This window comes from Parasteatoda tepidariorum, chromosome 8, assembly GCF_043381705.1.
Source record: "Parasteatoda tepidariorum isolate YZ-2023 chromosome 8, CAS_Ptep_4.0, whole genome shotgun sequence".
In the NCBI taxonomy this organism is placed as follows: Eukaryota; Metazoa; Arthropoda; class Arachnida; order Araneae; family Theridiidae; genus Parasteatoda; species Parasteatoda tepidariorum.
Genome location: NC_092211.1, coordinates 4,631,447 through 4,655,519, shown reverse-complemented (window position 1 = coordinate 4,655,519; position 24,073 = coordinate 4,631,447). Strand labels below are relative to the sequence as shown.

Below are 24,073 nucleotides of genomic sequence, written 5' to 3'. Positions count from 1 at the left end.
CATTCCAACTTAAATGTAGGAAATGAGTTTTATTGATTTTTGTGTCCTGCTGTCATAATTTTTTGATGCTTCCAAAATCATGATTGTTAAGATACACAACATACTTTATTATACATACATAAAAACTATATACATATATATACTTTATATATGAAAACATACTATATATAAAACAATACTAGAAATTTAAAAGGCTTCACTGTTGTATTATAATTCATAAAATGGATCTAATATAAATATTGTAACACTCCATCGAGAGTTTCATACAAAACTTTCCATAATAAAAGTAGGAAATGAGTTTGATTGATTTGTGTGTCTTGTTGTCATAATTTTTTGACGCTTCCAAAATTATGATTGTTAAGAGACAAAACATAATATACTATCATCAGAAAATAAAATATATTTCCTTAAATGATATTGTTTAATTGTTAATTAGCCATAAAAAAAACCTAGATTTGAATTTAGACCTTTTCTTTATAGATTTCAAAATTTTCACAATCTTTTGACCGGTAGTGTACTATATATAAAAAACACTAGAAATACAAAGGCTTCACTTTTGTATTATAATTCACAAAATGAATAAAACATAAATATTGTAATACTCCATAGACTTTCATACAAAACCTTCCAACATAAAAGTAGGAAATGAGTTGCATTAATTTTTGTGTCTTGTTGTCATAATTTGATGCTTCCAAATTATGATTGTTAAGACACAACATACTATGCACAACAGAATCACTTAGAAATCTACCTATCACATTTTTTAGCTTTCTAATGAATGACATTTATTATTCTATTTAGGATACAAAAGATAAATTCAAAAATATCAGATAGGGTAAAATATCCTTTATTCTATTTATGATAATAAAAGATGAAACCCTATCTTGTTAATATTGATGCCTGCTTAAGCATTTCTACAATACTCTTGTAGAAATGCTCTGATTGACATCATAACAATCTTTTCAATAAATACCTTTGCTTTCACGGCTAGCTTCATTTTTTTTTTTTTTTTAAATATCAAGCTGACAATAAAGTAAATCCTTTATAACACAAACCTTGAAACACAAGGTTTTGAGCTTAATATCTTTAAATCTGATTGCCTTGAAGGGTTAATATTTCAGAGTTTCATCGAGGGAATTGTGGCATAATTTTTTCAAGCTATCTGCGACTAAACTCTCTACTCTAGCACTATTATATTTCTGCAAGGTACTTTTAATAAACATATATGTAACCTTTTTAAAATAACAAAAGCGCTGTGTTTACAAAAAAAAACTATATATTATTTTTTTAATTGGATATGTAATAATTTTTTATTCTAATATTGGGTCTTACATATTGTTGGGGTGGGAGTTGTACGTACAAATTATTACCTTCTTCACATTTTGTAAATAATTGTTACAATAAAAAAAATAATAAAAATCATGAAAAAAACTAAAATTCATAGCAGTAATTTGCCGAAAAAAGATCGATGCGAATCAGACTCCTCAAATACATGTATCGTTTCAAGATTAGGTTATTGTAATAAATAATATTGTACAGAAAATATCCAATTTAAAATGGAGAAATCACTAGCAATAACTGCCAAAAATTCAATAGCATTATTGAATTAAAAAGTAAATACTCAAATGCAAGATTCGAATTTTCCATATTGTTTGAAATATATCTGAATATTTAAAACTCTTGTGAAAATCAATATCAGTAACTACTGAAAATACAATCGAAACATTACATCAATTTGAAATATTATTCGTCGTAAATTGAACTTGTTAAAAAGTGCTTATCTAAATGCATGATTCAAATATTGCGTCAAAATAAAATATTCCGTTTTTTTTTTCTGCGGAAAAAAAATTTAAGTGTTTCACTCTTCAAAAGAAAAATTTTCCTGCAAGAACTATGTAACAATGTTGCCGGGTTGCAGTTATTCTGCCACTGGGTATCAAGGACTGGAATGGTTAGTTATTTGCAATATTGACATCATTTTTATGTATACAAAATTGTGACATTTTAACAATTTCTCAAACAGTTCATTCCCATACTCTATAATTAATATTTTGAGCTAAAATCTATTTAAATATAAATAAAATTTATATTAATTCTAATGCAAATAGACTGGAAGTTCAAAAACAATAATATAGATAATTTCATGTACCTTTAAACTAACCGACTAATCATGGCAATATTAGCTGGGGACACAATAATTGTTAGATGCCAATACCTCACCAAAATATACAGTTAAGTACAGTAGGGAACCGATCATCCAGAACGATCGGGACCATCACTATTCCGGATAACTAATTTTTCCGGTTTTCTGAATCGCTACAAAAAGCCGTTTTTTTTTTTAATTGTTAAACCAAACTAAAAAAAAAAAAAAATAGTTGGAAATAATCTTAATAAGAAGAAAAAACGATGAAGTAATACACTAATGATTATTTCCAAAATTATGGTAAGGTAAACATCTTTCAAAAAAGAAAGAAAAATCCTAAAATCTTATGAGGAAAAAAATTTTTTTTTTAAAAAATGGCTGGAAAATTTATCGAATTTCGTTCCGGTTTTTTAGTTTTCTGATTTCCGGATAACGGGTTCTGTACTTATTTACAGAAAAAAATTTTTTAGCATAAAATCTAATAACAAATTAATTTCAGTTTGCTTAACTTTGCAATAGTAACCTAAATGCAATAGCATAGAGTTCTATAAATATTGAACATTTTTTTAAAAAATCCATGATTTTCAGACAGATTTTGCCAAAATGTGATGAAAGGGTTGAAACTAGTTACAAGAGTTAATCAATACCAGTTTTTTAATTGAGATTTTATGTTCATAGAATTTTTTCGTTTTATCAAAGTCTGGTTATGAGAAAGAAATTTTTAGATATATTCCAAAAATAGCTACTTAGTGTGTGCTTTGTAAATTCATTATTTTTATAAATATTTAATAAAAATAATATTATAAATAGTTCATAAAAATATTATTATAATAAATATTTTATAAATATATGCTATTTCAAATATCCTCCAGTTTTCATATAAAAAAAAAATTTAAATAATTCTTGTTAAAAAAATTAATTTTCTAAAGTACTTACTAATCATTACCACAAAACTTAGAAATTCTTGATCACGTATATTTTAATTGTGTTTATACAAAAGAAATTATGCTAATTTAATAATGGTTTTTACCGGCAATTTAAGAGAAATTTCCTTATAGTTTTCACATTACAGAGCATTTTTAAGATGTCATCAGTAAAAGCCTCTTGAAATTTAACATAAACTTTAAAATCACATGATGTTAACTTTTACAACAAAGATATTATTTTCATAAAAATTTTGCATAATAAACAAGAATTTTTAAAAAAAAATTTGTAATTTTCATTAAGTAGAGTTGATTTGTTTATTCCAGTACAAAATGTTTTCAAATGATATGAATCTGTGTTACACATTACCTGAGTAACTGTTTCTTTCAACAGATGATAAGGGCACCTGACAATGTGAAAATTACTATCCTCTATAACCACTTTGTTGCTGAAAAAAAATTTGAACATATTAACAATCTTACCAGATTTCATTCAAAAAATAAATTTATATGATAGTATAGTTACACAATTACATACCCTTTACAAGGTCCCAAGAAAGAGCTGATCATAGACTCTAAATAAGGAGAGAGAAAAAAGATAACTAAGATTTATATACTTCAAAATATCAAACAATATTATCAAATAATAATTAGGCATCAATCAATAACTGTTAGGGATTTATAATTCAAGTGTCTCTTAAGATTGTTAGAACTATTATATAATTTCCATTTTTATTACTTACAGTTTTAAAATGTTTGCATCAATCTCACAACACAACCATAATTTTTAATAAACACTTGTCAGATTACCAGGGGTGATAGTGAGCCCAACTTAAAAATCCTGAATATTTCTTGAGTAAAATCATTAATGACTCATTTAAAAAAATTTATGTCTTTATAAATTTAAATCATTGATATTTTCACAGCATGAAATTCCAAAAAAATTTTATGAAGTATAATTTAAATTAATAATATTGTTCAAGTTTACTTTTATTTCCAATCACATTTATTATTCTACCAGAAAAAATATTTACAAATGAAAGAGATGCCAAATCTAAATTCTAGTTCCAATATTTTTAAATAAAATATACAAGAAATTTTATACATAAATATGATCAATGCTTTCTTGAAACTTCTGGACCTAGCAGTTCTGGATCGTGGTTATCAAAAAGTCCAGACTTTTCGTTCCGAAAGCACAACCAAATCTCTGGATTACAGCACAACCTGGGTTGCCAGATTTAAACCAGGCAAAAAACAGCAGTTTTTTGGTCAACCCATCAACAGGTGTTTTTTCCCCCTTCTTTTTTTTAGTTTTAAACAATAAAAAAAAAAGACTTGGTAAAACAAAAAAAGCCGACATTTATTAAAACAAAATATTTTTCAAAAAACTGAGAATATTCAAGAACTATTATGTTGTTAATTAATAAAGTGGTATCATTAGATGGTCGAAATAATATGGAACAGCAGTTCTGCACTTTCAAAACTTGTTTAGCTTGAAGAAACTGCTTTAAACTTTAAAAGTATGAAGAACAATAATTTTTAACGACTTGCAATTATAATAATCAATTTTCCAATATTTGAAACCAAATAAATGTCTTATTATTTTGAACAAATCTTACAGTTTTATTGTTAATACCGGAATCTTAGCACTATTTCTACAAAATGTATATTCTGAAACTATTTAAAACATAGCTGGGATTTTGTGAAACAAGACTGTAATTTGTTTTAGAGCAATTTTAGACTAGAGGTATAGAGAATTACATCACTATATCTACTAATATTTTAGAAATTTATGAAATAAGTGACCTTAAGAAATAAGATTAAAAAATAAACTGAAAAAACACTTAAATAAAAAAAATTAGTAGAAAAGTATGTTTAATACTGAAGTTAAACTGCACAGTGAAAATTCTAATAAGCGCAAACATTTCACTATGAATTTACTTGGAAAAAAATGTAGGTAGTGTGTTTTTTAAAAGATCATTTTATAAATGTACCAATTTTTTTAATAAATCTGTTAATTTTTTTTAAAACTGAAATAATTTCTAACCTTAACCTGATATGAAATTAGCAGAAGACTTAATGAATAAATTTCATTAGCAATTGTGAACACATAAATCAGCGAAAGACTACTAATTATTTTGAAAATATGTAATGATCTAATTTTTTAAAATTATTTTGGGAATGTTTAGTGAATAAATGAAGGATAAAATTTTAGCATAGTATTGTTTTATCAATGTTTATCCTAAATTTATGTTTTATGTCACACATTTGCAGCATCTAGTGTGACATAGGTCTAAAGTGACATCTAACCTAGTTCTTAATTTGATGTTGATGAACTGAAATATGGTTTTGATTTAAAAAAAACAAAGAAAATAAACATTGTTATTAGAGAAATGTACTTCATTTTTTAATTTGGTTATTTTTATTTGAAGTGAAATACTAAATAGAAATTTTGATAAATACATCCTTTTCATAACTCATTCATTATATTATCAGGGGTCTGTCCAGACATTTTGTGAAAGGTACCGTTTTTTTAAAATTGTGGAAAAATTACTCGTAATTTGCAAACATATAATAAACATTAAGTCACATTCTTTCAACTTTTATGAATTTGTGCCAATAGGGTCCTGTTATTGCTAAAAACCTTTTCAAGAAGTTTTTAAATTGTAAATAGATACTAGATTATGCTCAACACTATAAAATTATAATAAAAGAATTTAATTTTCAAAAATAAACAGCAATTGCTGCTTTTTAATTAGAGATGCAACATACAAATCTTTGGTATTTAGCATCCAAATTTCTTCTAAACAGACCCCCGATTATTATTAAAATACATTCTAAAATTTATATCAATTTAAATTAAAAAATTTATTTTTTCACAAGTATTTCAATTTTTTTATATAAAAATAGTGAAAACATGCCTAATAGATTATTAATAGGATATAAAATTATTTTTTGGTTTAAAAAAGTCCTGGAGTATTTTTGTATTGCTATTTGCCACACCAGCAAACAGCCGCCATATGGATTTCAAACTAAAAAAATTACCCTTGATAAAATTCTGGTGGGGGAGTACAATAATCAATTCACTCGGAGAAAGACATGCTAACTCAATTCTATCTTGAAGTATCTTTTGATAGATTGATATAATCAAAAGCTCATTCCCTACAGAATATTGTAGTGTGTCTACCACTATAAAAATATAATTCCCTAGTATATAAGACATGTTATTAACTCAATTCAATGGCAGGGCACCTTTTCATGGATGATTCCCACATACATATATTTATACTGGGCAGATAAATACAGTCTTGCAATTTATATTTTGTACTACTTTATGTTTGCAAATAAAAACTAAAATTTTTCATAACATTTCTGAAAACCATATCTGAGTTAAGAAATTAAAAGTAAACTTAAATAAAAAGATATGAAAATTATCCTTTAAATCACAGTACTATTATAACTTAGGTAGTGATTGTTTTTGTCACATTAGCTGTAACATATTTTTTTCAGTTTGCTGCAGTATTAGACATCTAATACATCTTAAACTAGCAAATTTCAGAAAATTTTTTTTACTGAACAGTAATTGATAAATTGAATTTAAGTACCATGTGAATTGGGGTTAATAATATAGAAAATAAAAAATGCATGCTATTTTAAATAAAAGCCCACTGGAAAAAGGCAACGCTTTTGCAACCCCGAACACAACCATAATATTTTTAATAAACTCTTAAATTATAGAGAAGAATCTAAAAATCTAAAACAAAATATATTGAAAAACAAGCTACTTATCTTTTACTCGGGCATACTTTTTAAACATAAAAAAGTTAAATAAAATAAACAAATATGAAGTAAGCAGTTTAATTATTGAAGAAAAACAGATGTTAACCGAAGAGTATTAGAAAAATGCCTATCAGAATTGGCGCAAAATTCAAATTTCATAAAGCCAATCTTATTTATTTTAACGGTAGCCTGTGCATGAATTAAGAAGATGAAGTTATTAATTTTTAAGGCTAGAAGAGTTAAATTTAATTTTATAGTACAAAAAAAAAACTATTTTTTCTTTTTTTTTTAATTTGCAGCTATCAGAAAAATTAAACAGTCAGTGCAAGCACATAGTCTAAACTTAAAATATTGTTTAGACCTGGTTTGAAAAAATGACAGATTCAAGCAATATCTTTTCTATTAGAATTTCGCCTTTTCATACGATAAAAATAAAATATAAACATTAAGAATGAAATATAATTACAGAACCTGTAGTAGCGGATAATGTGAACATTATTCCCAGGAATAAAGACCTGCCACCATCTATCCTAAAAACCAAACTAATCCAACCGGAAGTCTTGGGCTCCTATGTGACGTCATAGCATAACGGGACTATTTCTTCTACTGCAAACATTTTCGCGACAATAAAAAGAAAATGCTGACGCAAGGTTGCCGTGTGAAGTTTCTGACAGTGCTTTTCCGTAGACTCCCTAAGGCAGTGCTTTCCAAACTTTTTGTACCTGCGCCCCCCTCTTAGGAAAAAAAATTTGTTGTGTCCCCCTTAATTTTTCTAACAATCCAATTTCATAAACACTCATCTGATATTGTAATTTATTTAATGGGCTACAAAATAATATACAATATTACGTATAAAAATACATAAAAAATAATTATCTATTTTAAGAAATAATATAATGTAATAAAAACAAATCTTACAAAAGTACAAAAATTAGAATTCAACATTAATACAACATTATAAAAATTTAATGTGAAGGGTGAGCTTGTTTTTCAGCACAAATTTTGTCAAACCGTGGTATCATTGAAGATATTGCGGTTCTCAGTTCCTTTTCAATCTTTAAGCAAGATCGATACTTTAAGACAGCTACTGCAGAAAACCCAGTTTCACATTAGTAAGATGTTACAAAGGGCAATAAAATTTCTAAAGCTTTATTTGTTAAAGTAGGAAACTCGTCCTTTACTCGTAACCAAAACGTGACAATATTATTTTCGTGTTGAAACATCTGCTTTAATGTGCTGTCACTAGATAAGTCAATTATCATTTCCTGCAGTGCTGTTAAGGCCAAAATCATCATATTTTTCAATCACAAACGGGTTTCTAATCCATTCATATTTGGACATGTCAAGATCTTTAAAGTAAAACGAGAATTGCTCCCTTAAACTGGTCAAGTGTTTATTAATAAGAACTTTACTTTCTTCTATTTCATCTGCAAGACAGGTAATTTTAAAAGTGGGAAACATGTCAAAGTTATTATTTTTCAAACTTATTATCCACAGTTCCAATTTTCTCATAAATGCAGTAACCTTGTCTTTCTGGACAAAAGCATGAATTTGAGGCCCTTGCATTGATTTATTTAAAGTACTGAGTCTTTGAAAAATATCCACTAAATACGCAAGTTTTACAAGGAATTTCGTGTCATAAAACAAGTTTGCTTCATCTCTATTATTATCAGTAAGGAATATGGCGATCTCTTCTTTTAGCTCAAACACCCTTTGAAGTACTTTGGAACGAGAAAGCCAACGTGCCTCACAATAATATAGAAGTGATGTATATTCTGAACCCATGTCATTACACAATTTTGCGAAAAGCCTTCCTCTTAATGGGCTATTTTTGATAAAATTTACAACTCTTATAATAACTTGAAATACTGTTAGTAAATCTTCACCCATATCTCTTGAAACAAGTGATTGTCTATGAATCATGCAATGCGTCCAACTTGCCCGAGGAGCCACCTTTCGAACTAGTGCCTGTAGACCAGCGTTTTTTCCTGCCATAGATGGAGCTCCATCTGTGCATAGTCCAACACAGTTCTCCCACAGAATGTTATATTCATTGAAAAATTTATCAATCATATTAAAAACTTCACTTGCTGTAGTATTGCCTTCAATAGGTTTACAGAATAACATGTCTTCTCTAACATCAGTTTCCACAACATATCTTACATATGTAATCAAGTGTGCATCCTTAAGAACATCTGTAGCCTCATCTACTTGCAACGCGAAAGAAGATAGTTTTACTTTTTCTATTAATTGATCGCAAAGATCTTCAGATATATCGGATATTCGTCTTCCCACCGTATTATTTGCAAGTGGAATGATTTTAAGTTGATCAGCATATGATTCACCTAGCATCGTAGCTACCATGTCAATAGCTGCAGGTAGCACTAAAGTTTCTCCTATTACATGGGGTTTTTTGCATTTAGCAATTCTATAAGAAACCTTATAAGACGCAAGCAATGCTTTTTGTGTAACAGACATGGTCTTTGAAAACATTTCTTTTTGTTTATTTAAATTCTCCAATTTTCTTTGGAAAAATTCTATTGTCTTGCCAACGTGATCTGCATGTACGTTTTCGAGATGCCGTTTTATAATTAATTTGGTTTCATGCTGTCTGAGGCCAAAGTATTCAGACACAGCAAACACATTGGTCGTTCTTGGCCATTAATGACTTTACATGTAAATCCAAATGATAAGTACATTGGATCATATTTTCTACATTAAGGTTTACTATTTTGCGAAGATGTTCCGCTATTTTCGTTACCTCTTCTTTTGCCGTCTGCTTCTGCTTCATTCAATTTTCTTTTCAACCCAGTTACGTATTTATTCATCTAAAAGGGCTATTATTTTAAATCAAATAAAAATACTTTATAACAGTTTTGAAATTTACCTCAATATTAATTTAGAAGTGTACCAAAGCGAGTTTGTAGAGTCTGTAGACAATCTGCGTGGAAACGGTCGAGTTTAACCAACGTTTCTTAACGAACTGACTGGAACTTTACTGAAGTTTGGCGGGAGTAACCCCGAGAATACCCGGGAGCACGATTCCCGGGATGATCCGAGTGCTTGTCTAGTGTTTCCTCGCGCTCGGCTCCAAACGGGAAAGCAAGATGTTTTCGTTCCAGCAAGAGTATGGATGGATTATTTTGCATTTATACCCGAGAAATTCGCGGCGAGGATTGTGAATTACGTATAACCGTTTTTCTGATTAATTTTTTTGACACCTATTCGACTTTTTTGGTTTGTATTCGAAAATGATATTTTGGAATCAGCTGCGTGCCCCCCCCCCCTCTGCAACAGTCTCGTGCCCCCCTAGGGGGGCACGCCCCACAGTTTGGAACACACTACCCTAAGGACTTTAATCCTGATTTAATTTCCCTAGAATTAGGGAAGTTGAATATCGAAGTACATAAAATGGTTCAGTTCAAGAAGAGGGAGGGCGGGGCCTATAGGCTTCTCCCACTTTTCCTAGTCATCGTCCCGCAGCTGGCCAATCATGAGAAGATTTACCACACCGAGAAGATCAGAGATTTCCCGGTCAGCATGGAGAGATTTCACGGTGGCCGTCGGCCGCTACAGTGTTATCGATGCTTAGCTTTTGGACACACCCAGAATTCCTGTACCGGCCAACCAAAATGCATGAAGTGTGCCGAAGGGCACTACTCCTTCCAGTGCAAGAAATCTAAAGATATTCCAGCAACTTGTTACAACTGCAGCAAAGCTCACATATCCAACTACTCAGGGTGCGAGGCCCGCCCCTGTAAAGAGAATTTCAGAAGGAAAAAGTCCTCCCCAGCCTCATCTGCACACAGACTCGTCTCGCTAATTAAAGAACTGTAAGAGCTGATGAAAAATGAAGAGGTTCTACTCCTTCTTCAATCCTTTTTACCCCACTCTACCCTTATTGCTTCAACATCTTAGATGAACGAGTAGATAGCCCTACGGGCTAGGAACTCTAAAAACCTAGGTTATATCAGTAAGGTTGTCGTGTGGTTACATCCCTTCTGGGAAGCTACTGGAAAGGGAAACACCGTTTGAGATTTTCTATTGTCATAAGCCGTCCGTTCCAGATCTTTAGCGTATATCATAGAGTAACACACACCAACCAAATTCAGAAGTAGGATTTGTGTCAATACTAAAGACTATCGAATTTACTTGCCTAAATATAGAAAAATTGCAGAAACTGTACGCGTAAAAATTTTTGGAAGTAAAAACGGAATTAACACTATTTTACCTTAATAATTCTTCCAATAATTCTACTATTTATCTAACCTGAACCAGTCCCGCAGTGGACTGATCGTTAAGACACGGTTCCCAGCAAATCACCGAAGTCAAGCATCACTGGCTGCTGTCAGTGAGCGGGTGGATGACCACTTGGATCAGTCTGCGTGGGGACCGAGAGTGTGCGGTATGGGTCCTCGTTAAACTGTTCTACCGTAAAGTGCTCGACTTCGCGTGTAGGTCGTCGCGCTACCGAAGCGGGGGTGCCATCCCCTCTGCAGAGGATCAAAATTGTGATGGCATGCCTTCGGATCATCCTCAGAATCCTTCGGATCGTAAATAAACTACAACTACAACTAACCCGAACCATGAGCCTCATTAATGAGAAAACAGAGCTATAAGCTAACGCAAAGAGCTAGTCGCACTATTCTACAAAACTACAAACAAATCTATAATCAAAATTTTCTATTCTGTCATTGTTTAGGTTGCTAAGAATCTTCCCCTTTGAGTTTTATATTTAATTATAATTTTAAACAATGGCTGAAGCCGATCATTCGCAAAAAGTTACTGAGTTTTGTAACTTAACCGGCGCTGATGCTGATTGTGCAAGATTTTATTTGGAGGCCGCTGCTTGGAATACAAATGTAACTTAATTTTTGTTATCAAAAGTGGAATGTTTTCATTCAATTTGATTCTTTCATTTTTATTATATCTCCTGTATCATTTACGTTTAAATGTCATGCAAGTATCATTGAAGCAAACAAGTCTTACTCATAAAAACGTTAATTTTTTTTTGTAATGAATGATTTCTTTTTGACAACGAAATTCAAGAAGAAAAAAATACGAAGCTCGAATTAGTTAAATATCAAATTATGTTGAAAATCTTTCACAATACTACAAAAATAAGTGTGTAAAATTCATCTTGCAGGTTGGACATCAATTGTCCAGTTGGGAAGTGGATGTACATAATGGTGTTCCAAACCTAAGTTGTTCTGCAATGAATTTCATTTTTCTGTGATTGTTGTGAGCAATTTTTGTTTTTAGGTTCTTTTTTGTATCAGTATTTTCCATTATTCTTTTTTTTAGTGGGAGTTCTCAAATTTCTTTTCTAATAACAGGGTTCAGTCCAAGCCAAATTTACTACTGTTCACAAATTCAACTTAAATGGTAGTTTCACAAAATACTTTAAATTATCTTTTTAGGAACTTTTTCAATAATGAAGGGAAAAAGTCCTCCTTGCTATTCACATTTCTGACAAGTGAATTGTTCACATTTATTCTGAAATTGTTTTTTTTTGAAAAACACTTATTAAATTAAAGAAATGAATCTTTCTTTTGCAACATTTTGATCAAATTATGCATATAATACAAACATTTAAAACATAGTCTATAAGTGTTTTTAAATTTAGTATATAAAATAAAAGTAACTTTTTTTTGTGTCATTCTGTCGCATGTTTTAGTATATATATATATATTTTTTTAAATAGCAATTGCATTTCAAAATGAAAATGTGTATATTTAGGATATTGCATAAGAATCAATGAGAGATTATAGAATTGTATGCATTTGATTATTAACTTCCAATAATTAATGTGACAGAATGACAAAATGAGTCCTTGAAAAGCTTATTCAAAAATTAGAGAATTATTTCTTTTTCAATTAACCTAATGGCTAAAACAGCTGTTGAAAGATAGATGGAATCTAGAAAAGGAACAAGATCCCCATGATATGATTTAAAAAAAAGGCAGAGAAGAAAGCTTCTACACCAAAAGCTGAACTTTTTCAATTTAATTTCATTTTTAATTAACCTAATGGCTAAAACAGCTGTTGAAGGATAGATAGAATGTAGAAAAGGAACAAGATCCCCATGATATGATGAAAAGAAAAAGGCAGAGAAGAAAGCTTCTAAGACAAAAGCTGAACTTAAACTTAGAACAAACTTCGACAAACACTGTTGTGCAGAAATTGTGTGAACAAATAAAAAATAAAATTCTACCAACTTCTTCACATACAAATAAATCCCCCACACAAGTCCTGGCAGAATCTTGGTAAAGCCGTAAAAAAAGTTTTTACACTCACTTTAAAAATCTAGCTTCAACTCTTTCTTTACTCTGTTTTTTAAGTTTAAAATCAATAAATATATAAGATACAGAGTATAACAGTTTTGGTTACCCCTATCATTTGAATTAATGTTATTATAATACTTTTTTAAATTTATTGTTGTGTTTTTGTGGAGAAAATAGTAATTTCTGTAAGTCGTAAAAAATTCTTGGATTTCTTCATGAAATGTCATGGATTTGAAAATCTAAAATGTAGCAGATACCCTGTGTTTAGTTAGTTCACTGATTAATGTAACAATTATAATTTATAAAAAATATAAATGTGTTAATTTTTTCAATCAATTCAAGGGTTTAACTAATTTACGATTGATATTTAGTACAGTTATTGAAATAAATTTCCTATTTGCATGTTATTTTATTATGTTATAATAGCTTCAGTACCTCTACTTTCTTGACTGTGCAGCTCAGCATCATTAGAAATAATAGTTTCAAATTTCCCTCTTATTCATACAAAATTGAAAAATGAACTTTGCAGAAAGTTACAAAACATCTGCACGCCTGGAAAGTCATGAATTTCGGTATTAAACAAAATTTGTCATTAAATGTCATGATTTTAACTATTTTTAAAAAAAATCATGAATTTAGGTCGCCGAAAAATCAAATTTTTAAAATGGAAATCAACTCTTAATTTCATCTTGTTCGGAATATCTGAAGTTGTAATAAAAATTCTCGCTCACAGTCATATTTGATTAAAATATAAAATGTTTTTATCATGCTCTTTGAAAGTTATGGTGTTCTTTCAAAAAATGAAGAAAAAAAAACATCATTTCTAGAGCAAATTATCTTTTAAACTTCTGTAATTTCAGAATTTTTGTTATTATTAATTTTTTTTAATTTATCAATTTAAAATTTTAGCTAAAGCAAACATGTCATTGGCAAATTTTTTTTATTCCGAAATGAGAACATAAAAATTTGTAATATTTCTTTCATTTCCGTTGAACAAGAAAAGTAACTTCAGAATATAATTCTGCAGAAAAAAATTATTTGCTTTTGTATTTTTTTCACTTATTTTATTGCTTCAACTCTTTCTTTAAATTTAAAATCCATAAATGTGAGGATGCAGAGTATAACAGTTTTGGTTATACCCATCATTTCAATTGATGCTCTTTTAAATTTATTGTTGTGTTTTTGTCGGAGAAATAGTAACTTCGTAAAGTCATGAAAAATTCTTGGAGTTAGTCATGGAAAGTCATGAATTTGAAAATCTAAAATGTAGCAGATACCCTGTAATTGAAAATGATTTTTAAATATAATGATTAAGGTGGCTGTTGAGTGTTTAGTTAAGTTGATTGTTTATTTATTTAGATTTCAAATATTTTAACAAATGAACAGATTGGATAAACTATATTTTTATTTATAATTATTTAATATTTTCCACAGAAAAATTTGGGTTTATGATAGTAATTGTCCAAGGATAGTAATAATCCAGAGGAGAGTTTAACATCAAAATAATTTTTGAAAATAATCGATTGATTATGTTTATTTATAAATATTTCTTTTTTATGAAAGCTAATGATTATCTTTACACTAAAATTTTGGATTTTTGACATGACGGATAAAACCATGGTTAAAATCGAATGAAATTGTCAAAACTTGCCAACCCTTAACTAGATTGTATTAAAACTTAGTAAAACATAAGTTGGTGTGAATGTGTTAAAAGTGATAAAATTCAGAACTTTTCTTATCTATTTAAGACTTTTATTTAGTTTTCTAGAAAGTGTGTAAAACTAATTAAAATTTGTTTGTAATATATATTTATTGCTGATCAATAAGAAGAAAATATCAGTAGAGTGACCTGGGGTAATTCCTGATCAAAAAATGCAAACATCTATTTCGTGAAAAAACTATTCAAGATAGAATTTTAATATTAACTGGAAGTTTGAGGGTTTATGAGATGAGTCCTATGCTACCTTCTTTTGTTTGAAAATCTAATTAGAATTTAAAAGATTTTAAATTTTTAGTGATCAGGAATTACCCCTTCTCTTGATAATTTCTGGGGTAATTACTGATCACCAGTTTTTATAGTAAAGGGGCTGTTTAAAAATAATTATACTAAGGTAATTAACAAATAAGACATCAAGATCAAACTAATAAGCCAAAAAGATATGTTTAAGCAGCTAATAAAACGATTTATTTAATAGCAAGAATAAAGATTAACACTTTAAATTTTCCAATTATCTTTGTTTTGTGCCATACATTTTAGGCAAGCAGCCAACTCATTCTCATGTTCTGCAGGAATATAAAAAAAGAGTTTGTTGGACTTTTTAACTTCATTAAGTGAGAGTGTAAAATTAAGTTAAGTATGTCAACAGCTCTCACACTGAAATTTTCATTTTCAGTCATTAAAAGAAATTCACTGATTTTGCTTTCTAAAAGCTTAGTGTCCTTTTGAGGCTTATAATTTCTCACCATATTTATTATTAAGTTAATTTATAAACTTAAAAATTATTCTAACAATGTACACACATAAATTTAATATAGAAGGAAGGTAAGACAAACCAGAAATGGTGCAAATCAGAACACATTTGTCGTGTATAGGGGTGATTCTTTTGTTACGTGTGTTACTTTTACACAGGGTTGGGTTTTTGACGTCAAAAAGTGGTTTTTGACATGACAAGGGTATAATACTGGTTTAAACCGTCAAAAACCCGTCAAAAATGTCAAAAACTGAAGTTTGCCAAGAAAATATATAAACTTCAAAACTACCAACAGTTGCCATGCATTATATTGAAATTTAATTATACTATAGGTAATCAGCAGGTTTTAAAATATTTTTTAATTAAAATTAAGGTAAAATAACAGATTTAAAATCTCAGAAATTTATATTCAAATGCATGTGCAGAAAAATTTTGCACAAAAATTGTTTAAATATTTATATTTAAAAAAATTTTTTTTTTCTTTTTGATACTTAAGAAAATTAAAAGTTTATTACTATGCATTTTTGACATATAAGGAACATATAACTAATATTTATAAGGAACTTACAAGTTATGTTGTATAAATACAAACTTGATACAAGATACAAGTGTATAAAAAATTTTTTTTAATGTTATACCGAATATCTTTATTATCCAGTATGTTAATTTGAATTTAAAAGTAGTTATATTTATGAATAATGATAAATATAATTCATATTGTTTATTATATTTATTTATAATTATTACACTTATCATTTTAAAACAATTTTTATCTCTTAATTTTTTTTTCTCCACTTGTATTAAGAATACAAATAATGCATATCTTGAAAGCAAGAAGTAATTATTCAACAGCTGAATATTTAGATATTCAACAAAACTATATAGTATTCAGCAAAATGAAATTCACAAGTATTTGGATAAACTAAATTTTCAGCATAGTAAATGAATAGGCTGAATATACTGTAAATCGACACTAACTACTCTGTGTATTTAACAGAAAGCACTTAAATTTGTATTGTCTTATGTTAAAAAGATTATTAAGAAGATTTAAAAGAATATTAAAAAGATTTTTCTTTAAAAGATGTCTAATGTACAAAACTGCTAATGTTTATCTTTAAAAATGTCTAATTTTTAGTATAATCTATACTATACACTAAATTTGGTTATAAATAAATTTCTTAATAATATCACTGCAGATTTTCAATAACACATGAAAATGAATACATAATATTACAAAAGATGTGAGTTTTCAAAAGTACAAGATTTTGGTTACTATTCAAAATATAAGTGTTTCTTCAAAATTTTAAATTTATTTTTTCTAGAACATATTTAGAAACACTATCCTTTATAAAAAATATATAAATTTTATGTATTAATTAAATTTCACTTATGAATATAGGTTTTTGACATTTTTGACAGTGAGGTTTTTGACGTGATGGTTTAAACTGTTACATGTCAAAAACCTGCCAACCCTGCTTTTACACGACATATTTTAACTTTAACGCTCATTATAATAAACTTGTTAGATATTTATTGTGTTTTTCTTAATTTGTTGCTAAATCTACATGTGTTTTAAGTTTGCAAAAAGAAGATAGAAGGTGCAAATCAATTTGATGTAGATGAAAAAAAATTCTGAAATTTTGTTACATGTGTTACCCTTTATGATGCTATATGTTTGAAATTTTGAATATATTCATTTAATTCTGTGAAGTATAAATGTGTAAAATCACGATAATTTTTTTTATAGAGAGATACGATATCAAAGCTGTGTTTAGTGATTTTTTAAATTATTTTCCAACAGTAAAAACTTTTTTATTTGGCGAAAATGGTGCGTTACGTGTGTTAAGTGAACGTTACGTGTGTTACTCTTTGTGAATATTTCAACTGAAAAGTCATAAATGTTGCACTAAAACATTTATTAATTTTAAATTAACAGAAGAAAAACAATTTAGTTTAAAAAATAAAATAGTTAACGGCTTGGAAAGAAAGTTTTACCCTTACTTTATTCTGATTTTGAGAATAAAACATATCAAATTGTTTGCACATCCATTTCCTCAAAATCATTTCTGTCAGGAAACATAAAATATGCATCTTTTCCAATAATTTTCTGCATATATTGTATTTTAAGTTTACAAGTATGCGCATTTGAGTCAATAATATGCCCAAGATAGTGCACATCTCGTTTTAATTTCAGTTGTAGGAACTCTACTGATTACAACGTATTAGGAGGGGGCAGAAACTGACTGTCCGTGTGCCTCCATCTGCTCATCTACGCATGTTATTCAAGTATCTAGATGCTTGCGCATATATTTTATGCTTTGTATTACCGTTGAAATTGATTGATCTTTTCAATTAAAATCTTTATTTCATTTTGGAAAATATGTAATACTGTTGCATTAGGCATGAGTTGATTGGTAAGCTTTGCAAACAACATTGTATAACAAATCAGCTTTTTTTGTATAGCAACACTATTGTTAAATTGATTTTGGCTTCACTCTAAAGATTTTGTACTACGCACCTATCCAAAGCCGGATTATACCTTTCGTACGCCCTAGGCACAGAGCCGGATTATACCTTTCGTAGGCCCTAGGCATAGCCGTTTTTGAGCCCTCCCCTCTTTTCAAAATATATGCTAAAATTTTCTTGAATATTTTTTTTTTGCATTTTTATTAATATGGATTTTAATTCACGAATTTGTTTATCGAACTTTATCTGCAATACCGACATACTGCCGATATTGCAGTTGATATCAATAATACCATTATGATTAGTACGATCGAAAACTATGTAAACACTTCACGTCAACAATACAACAACAAACCAGCAAAGAAAACAGTGAAACTGATAGTGAGATTAATTACAAGAAATATTTATACAGTAGAGAACCAATTATCCGGGATGCTCGGGACCATCGCTATCCCGGATGTCTGAATTTCCCAGTTTTCTGGATCGACCAAAAAGTGTCGTTAATCGATGTTTTATCGAACCCGAATTACAAGGAAAAAGTGTAATGCATAAAGTAAGAGAAAAAAGAAAGGTACTCCTAACTTTAAAGAGAAAAAAAAAATGGTAGAAATATAACATTTAAAAGAATAAAACAATTTACAAGTTTATTTGTATCTTCATAATTTTGTGCAAAATACACTTGTTATTTTTAAAGCTAAATTATTTTTGTCAAAAAAAATTTTTCGCCCAAGTTTTTCGTAGTCCCTAGGCACGTGCCTAGTGTGCCTATAGTGCAGGGCCTATAGGCACAGGTGCAGGGCTGGATAGNGCAAAAAAGTAATATATTAGATCATAAGATTCTGCAAAATAATTTATTACCGAAAAATATTATATTTTTATTTGTATCTTCATAATTTTGTGCAAAATACACTTGTTATTTTTAAAGCTAAATTATTTTTGTCAAAATTTTTTTTTCGCCCAAGTTTTTCGTAGTTCCTAGGCACGTGCCTAGTGTGCCTATAGGTTAATCCGGCCCTGCACCTATCCCATACCCCTGTGGCAGAATTTTCTTGGGATTTCTGCGACAAACTTCTCTAGCACTAATATCTTTCTGCAAGATGCTTTTAATAATAACAAGTATGCATGTTACTAATTGAATTTGAAGTAACAGAAACGTTGCGTTCACAATGAAAAAAAAACTTTTGAATAAAATAAAAATCGTATTTAATTTTTAAATGAATATGTAATGTTTTTTTTTATACATATTATTCTGATACAATGGCAAGATTCTCCCATTTTGTACGAAGAAAACACACTAATTATTTCCTTTTTCGCATTTCTTAAAACATCATCTCATCAAAAAAAAAATTAAGAGTCTTGTAATCTGTAGCAGTGACTGCTGAAAACAAGATCGACGGCGAAATCACGCTGATCGGACTTTTCAAAGGGGGGGGGGTACTAAATGCTTGTTTCGTTTCGAGATTCGGATGTTGTAATAAATAATATCGTATTTAAAATATAGGATTTTAAAGACTGTGTAAAATAAATGACCCCCCCCGCCCAAAAAAAAAGAAAAACGATAGAATCATTGTTTTAAAAATTAAATATTCATAAGCACGATTCGAATTCCCTATATTGTCAGAAATATATCGGGATACTTAAAAATTACGGGAAAATCAATATCAATAAGCTGCCGAAAATACAATCTAAACATTACATGGATTTGTGGTAGTATCGGCATAAAGTGAGAGCGTCAAAAAGAGATTATTTAATAGTGCAATTTAAATTTTCGAGTAGAAATTATATTGACTAAAAAATAACAGGAATTTTAAAAATCCCATGGAATTCAGTAGCATAGCACATGTAACAAAAACCCGAAAAACTGTTAAATCGTCACAGTAAAAGTAAATAATTTATTTCAGTTTCGAGTATAATTAAATTGTATAAAAAACATCGGGATTTGTTTCTTTTAAAAATATGAAAATAGAGCGTGGATTAACAAGAATATTGGCGCAGAATAAGCGTGTCAAAAGAATGATTTCTGGAGGGAAAAAAATCATTCAACATTTCTACAGAAAAGAAATTTCTTTCTTTATTATTCTATATTTTTCATTCTTAAATTAGAATAGAAAAATCAGGAACATTTCTTTCCTCTCTGATGTGCTAAAAAGGCATCTTTTAAATATAGTTTTAGAGAAAAAAAAATTTCTGCAGAAAAGAAAACCAAAATTCATTACTTTCTAACAGAAAATTCTTTCTGCAAGAACTCAGCAACATTCTGCGACAATGTCGCTGTGTCGCCCCGATTCTGCCACGGAGTCCCATACAAAGCACTTCTGCCATGTGATAGGTATAGTAAAATATTTCCAAATGAATTTCTTTTTGATATTTTGATTGACAAAAGATGAAATATTTCAACCATATATTTATTTTTAAATTCTTAACCTGGCTTATTACTATAGAAGGTTTCTGTTAGTTCATCTTCTGACGTAGAATCATTTTGAATTAGTCTTAGGATAAAAGAGCAGGCATTGTTTTACCTTTGTCTTTTGTATCGGAGAATATTGTAAATCAAAAACAAGTATCGTCTAAGGAAACAGCTGCCATGAATAACAGAACAGAGGCTAGATAGCATAATGCTGATTAAAATTCGTTTTGATATTAAAAAGAATATGACATTGCAAAGTCAACTTGAACTACTCTGATTTTAATTCTCTTCCATATTATTGAAAGTTAGTCCAATTTTCAGTAGTAATTTCAAAACATTCTTCCTGCACATTTGCCATCATATATTTTTTGATTATCAGCAATTGTCATCTTTTTCCCATTGTTATCAAACTACAATAAAAGATGGTTATAAATCTATAACAAACAATGAAAAATTGCTGTAAGTATCACAAGCACCCTTCCAACAATCCAAGATCACTTTCACTTTAATTACATAAATACTTTTACCATCACCATGTATTGTGATAAACTTGATTTTAGCCTTCCAGTAAAAGAATAAAAATTTCATGATATTTGCATTGATTCTAAGTGGTACAGTAGCAATACATTTTTTGGTCTAAAGCACAAAATTTGGAAAATTAAACAATGTTCAGGATGTAACTGACAAAAAGTAGTATAAGCTTCTCTTAGAAACATTGTTGAATAGTTATTTCGTTTTATTTACAGTTTTTTTCCTTTATAATCCAGACAACCAACTTGTTTCAATGCAAACATAGTATAAACAATCTAACTTCTGAAGAAAATTCATTTATTAATAATTAAATTCCTCTGAATACTTAGTGGTGAGACTTTTACATCATTATCAATCTGTCTTGAAAGTTCAAGTCTAACATTCTTTATTTTCTTGCCTTTGAAGTACAGAATCTGATGTTCTTTTCCTTTTTCTCTCCATCTTCTTATTCTTTTAACTCCAGGTAAAGACACTATTTTGAACTTATCTATTTTATAATAGTTTAGCAAATGCAGTCGAAATATTCTACTTAAACGTAAACATATAACAAATAGAAGTTTCGGAAAGCAATTTCCAAAAGTTTCAAAGTTATAGTCTTATTATGTCGTTTTTTTATTGATGCTTATACCGACCTGATTTTACAAAAAGCCTCAATCTTACAATTCTTTATTTGTGGTAATGAAGTTGGGCGTCGGTTATAATAAATGAACGAACATGATATCAAGTTTATATGGAAAATAAGTAATTAAGTAAAGTGTATGAGTACCTCTAATATACATAACGGTAACATGCGTAACTTTTTGTTACGTGTGTTATCTTGAATAAAATTGATTTTTAGATTTTAACTATTGGCAGTTTTAAATCGAGAATTTTTTCCATTGAATATCTTGCCTTCTTAATTTATAAAACAAAAATTTTTTTCAATTTTCTATCTTACTAAAGTTTTTACGGAAAAAAATGCAAAATTATGTTACGTGTGTTACCGGGAAGTTAGATTATCTTTATTAATCAACTTTTAATCACTCAAAAAAATTTAGGCCAAATGAAAAAAGTATATAAAACAATTATGAAAGAATAAAATACTAGTTATATATATTACTAAAAACTATTTTATTGCTCGTTAATATTTTGATAACTCCATTAGAATAGAACATAACAAAGTAGAGAACTCCTGTTAAAATTCAAAGTGTTCCAACTTTCGTTAGAATTAAAATAAATATTTTTTATAATTCAAAAAAAAAAAACATCTTAACTATTAAAAAATATACATCCTCTAGATTCCAAAATTCTGTCATTTTTGTTTTTACGATAATTTTGAATATTTAGTCACTCAGGACCACTTTTCGTAGAATCGCCCATAGAGTTAAAAACAAATTTTGTGATTACAGTTGAAATATATTTTATAGTTGTTCCACTTAATAAATATGAACTGTTATTTAAGAGAAGACAATTAGCTGTTTATTAGCTATTTTTTTATGCCATTTATAAGAAGAAATGACAATGATCAGGAATTACCCCAGTAATCAATATTACCCCTTCTGTAGGGGGCAACAATTGATATAGTTTCCTATAATCAATAATAATGTTTACAGTAGATGTGAAACAATTAAACTTACACTATTTTTATATCAAAGAAAAAGAAAGTAACTCGAAATATTTATTATTAAGAGAAGGAAAATGCAAAAATGTGCACATTTTGAAACCCATCTTTGAAATGGAGAATACAGAAAGCAATTTAAAAGATACTTATTTGGTTAGATTAAACAAAAAGCTATTATTAAGTAAATGTAGTTATACTTAAGTAAAGTGTACATTTTTAATGTTGCACCCATTTAAGGCATCTATGACATGGAGGAAGGCCTGTATATGTCCCTCCTCAATATTTCATACACAGTAAATATAAATTATCAATGATTTTAATATTAAAATAGTTCTGCAGATATTAAGGTTAAAATTCCTGTTTACAAATGAAATAACTTTTCTTTTTACTCTATTTCTCCAAATATATTTAGTTCACAAATTATGTTGTGTATTTCAGATGGCGATGTCAAATTATTATGCAGATGAAGATCATGACAGTACAGCTTATCTTCCTCCTGCAGAAAAGGCTAAAGGTTCAACTGCTAGTGGTCCTAGGTACCTGTGAACATCCTTCCTACAAAAGTTGAATGTTTCAAAATCTTTGTTGAGAAATATAATACTAACTCATAACTAAGAATGAACTTTTAATAATAGTATTTCACTATTTTTACCGGGATTTTCTGTGTATATTTTATTGCGCGAAAATTTCGTGAGTTTTTAGAAATTCCCTGCGAATATCTGTGGGTTATTTTTTCTGCAACAAGCTTGCAATCCTATTTCTGATTGTGAAGTTTTGCTACCATGTTAGAACATATTGCGATGTCTAACAGGCAATTGATATATCACACTATACGTCACACAGTCCTACCCATTTCAGGGGTTTGTCCAGGCCAAATTTACTACCGTTTAGCAGTAACTTCACAAATTCAACTTTAGGAAACAAAATACTTTTTCTTAAAATTTTATTTTTGTATTCCGTAAGAAACCGTTAATCCATATTTCTGTGTTGATTTTTTAATATAATTTTTAACTTTTAACAAATTATGCCTAAATTTTCACAAAATAGGTACCTCTCAGAAAAACCTAGACGGACCCCCCCTGCATTTGAAGTGAAAGATATTTATTATAACCATACATGGCAATCACATTACTTGTAGCAAAAGTACTTCTTTTTTAATTACTTTTTTGGTAAAAAGTACAAGTATTTGTAACAAAAATGTCAAAAGAAATAGGTACTTTATTATTTTTAAATTTAATGTATTCTTTAACAACTTACCTCACAGGATTATCCAAACATTTGTTCCTATACAATAAAATAATATTCTAAGTAATAAAAGATAAACATTCTTTTGCTTATAAATTTTATTTAATGACAAAATATATTAAGAGATGATTTTATTTTTGATCCAAAAATGTATTTATTATATTAAAGTACAATATAAAATATCTATTTAAATTCGCTAGAAATTATTAAAAAAATTAATTTCT

At 28.7% G+C, this 24,073-nt stretch overlaps 3 protein-coding genes across 7 annotated transcripts in view; 1 reads left to right on the top strand and 2 right to left on the bottom strand.

Moving 5' to 3' along the window:
• Positions 1-7,428, bottom strand: part of LOC107451257 (chaperonin-containing T-complex member BBS12) — a 66,333-nt gene extending 58,905 nt beyond the window's left edge. For 3 of the 4 annotated variants that reach the window (XR_011637580.1, XM_043050726.2, XM_043050724.2), the window contains exons 1-3: positions 7,318-7,428; positions 3,605-3,641; positions 3,437-3,515 (exon numbers count right to left, since the gene is read on the bottom strand). Coding sequence is in view for 3 of the 4 variants with exons in the window: in XM_043050726.2 (XP_042906660.1) it covers positions 3,437-3,515; positions 3,605-3,641; positions 7,318-7,342 (141 nt within the window). In the remaining variant the exon portion in view is untranslated. Of the gene's footprint in view, positions 1-3,436; positions 3,516-3,604; positions 3,642-7,312 lie in introns of all 4 variants that reach the window. The other variant, XM_043050725.2, reaches the window with a different exon arrangement.
• Positions 7,429-8,097: 669 nt separating this feature from the next.
• On the bottom strand, positions 8,098-9,324 carry LOC122271011 (zinc finger BED domain-containing protein 5-like). The gene has a single exon (XM_043050721.1). It carries the CDS (start codon positions 9,322-9,324, stop codon positions 8,098-8,100), a length of 1,227 nt encoding a protein of 408 aa, XP_042906655.1.
• A 1,900-nt stretch (positions 9,325-11,224) lies between these two features.
• Positions 11,225-24,073, top strand: part of LOC107456115 (NSFL1 cofactor p47) — a 35,980-nt gene continuing 23,131 nt past the window's right edge. Inside the window, exons 1-2 of one of the 2 annotated variants that reach the window (XM_016073893.3) lie at positions 11,225-11,708; positions 23,043-23,140. In XM_016073893.3, coding sequence (XP_015929379.1) covers positions 11,601-11,708; positions 23,043-23,140 — 206 coding nt within the window. In that variant the 5' untranslated portion in view covers positions 11,225-11,600. The remainder of the gene's footprint in view (positions 11,709-23,042; positions 23,141-24,073) is intronic. The other variant, XM_016073894.3, reaches the window with a different exon arrangement.

What these genes read in the sequence shown, in the direction of transcription:
- LOC122271011 (XM_043050721.1), bottom strand. Translation starts at nt 9,324, where the DNA reads ATGTCTGTTACACAAAAAGCATTGCTTGCGTCTTATAAGGTTTCTTAT.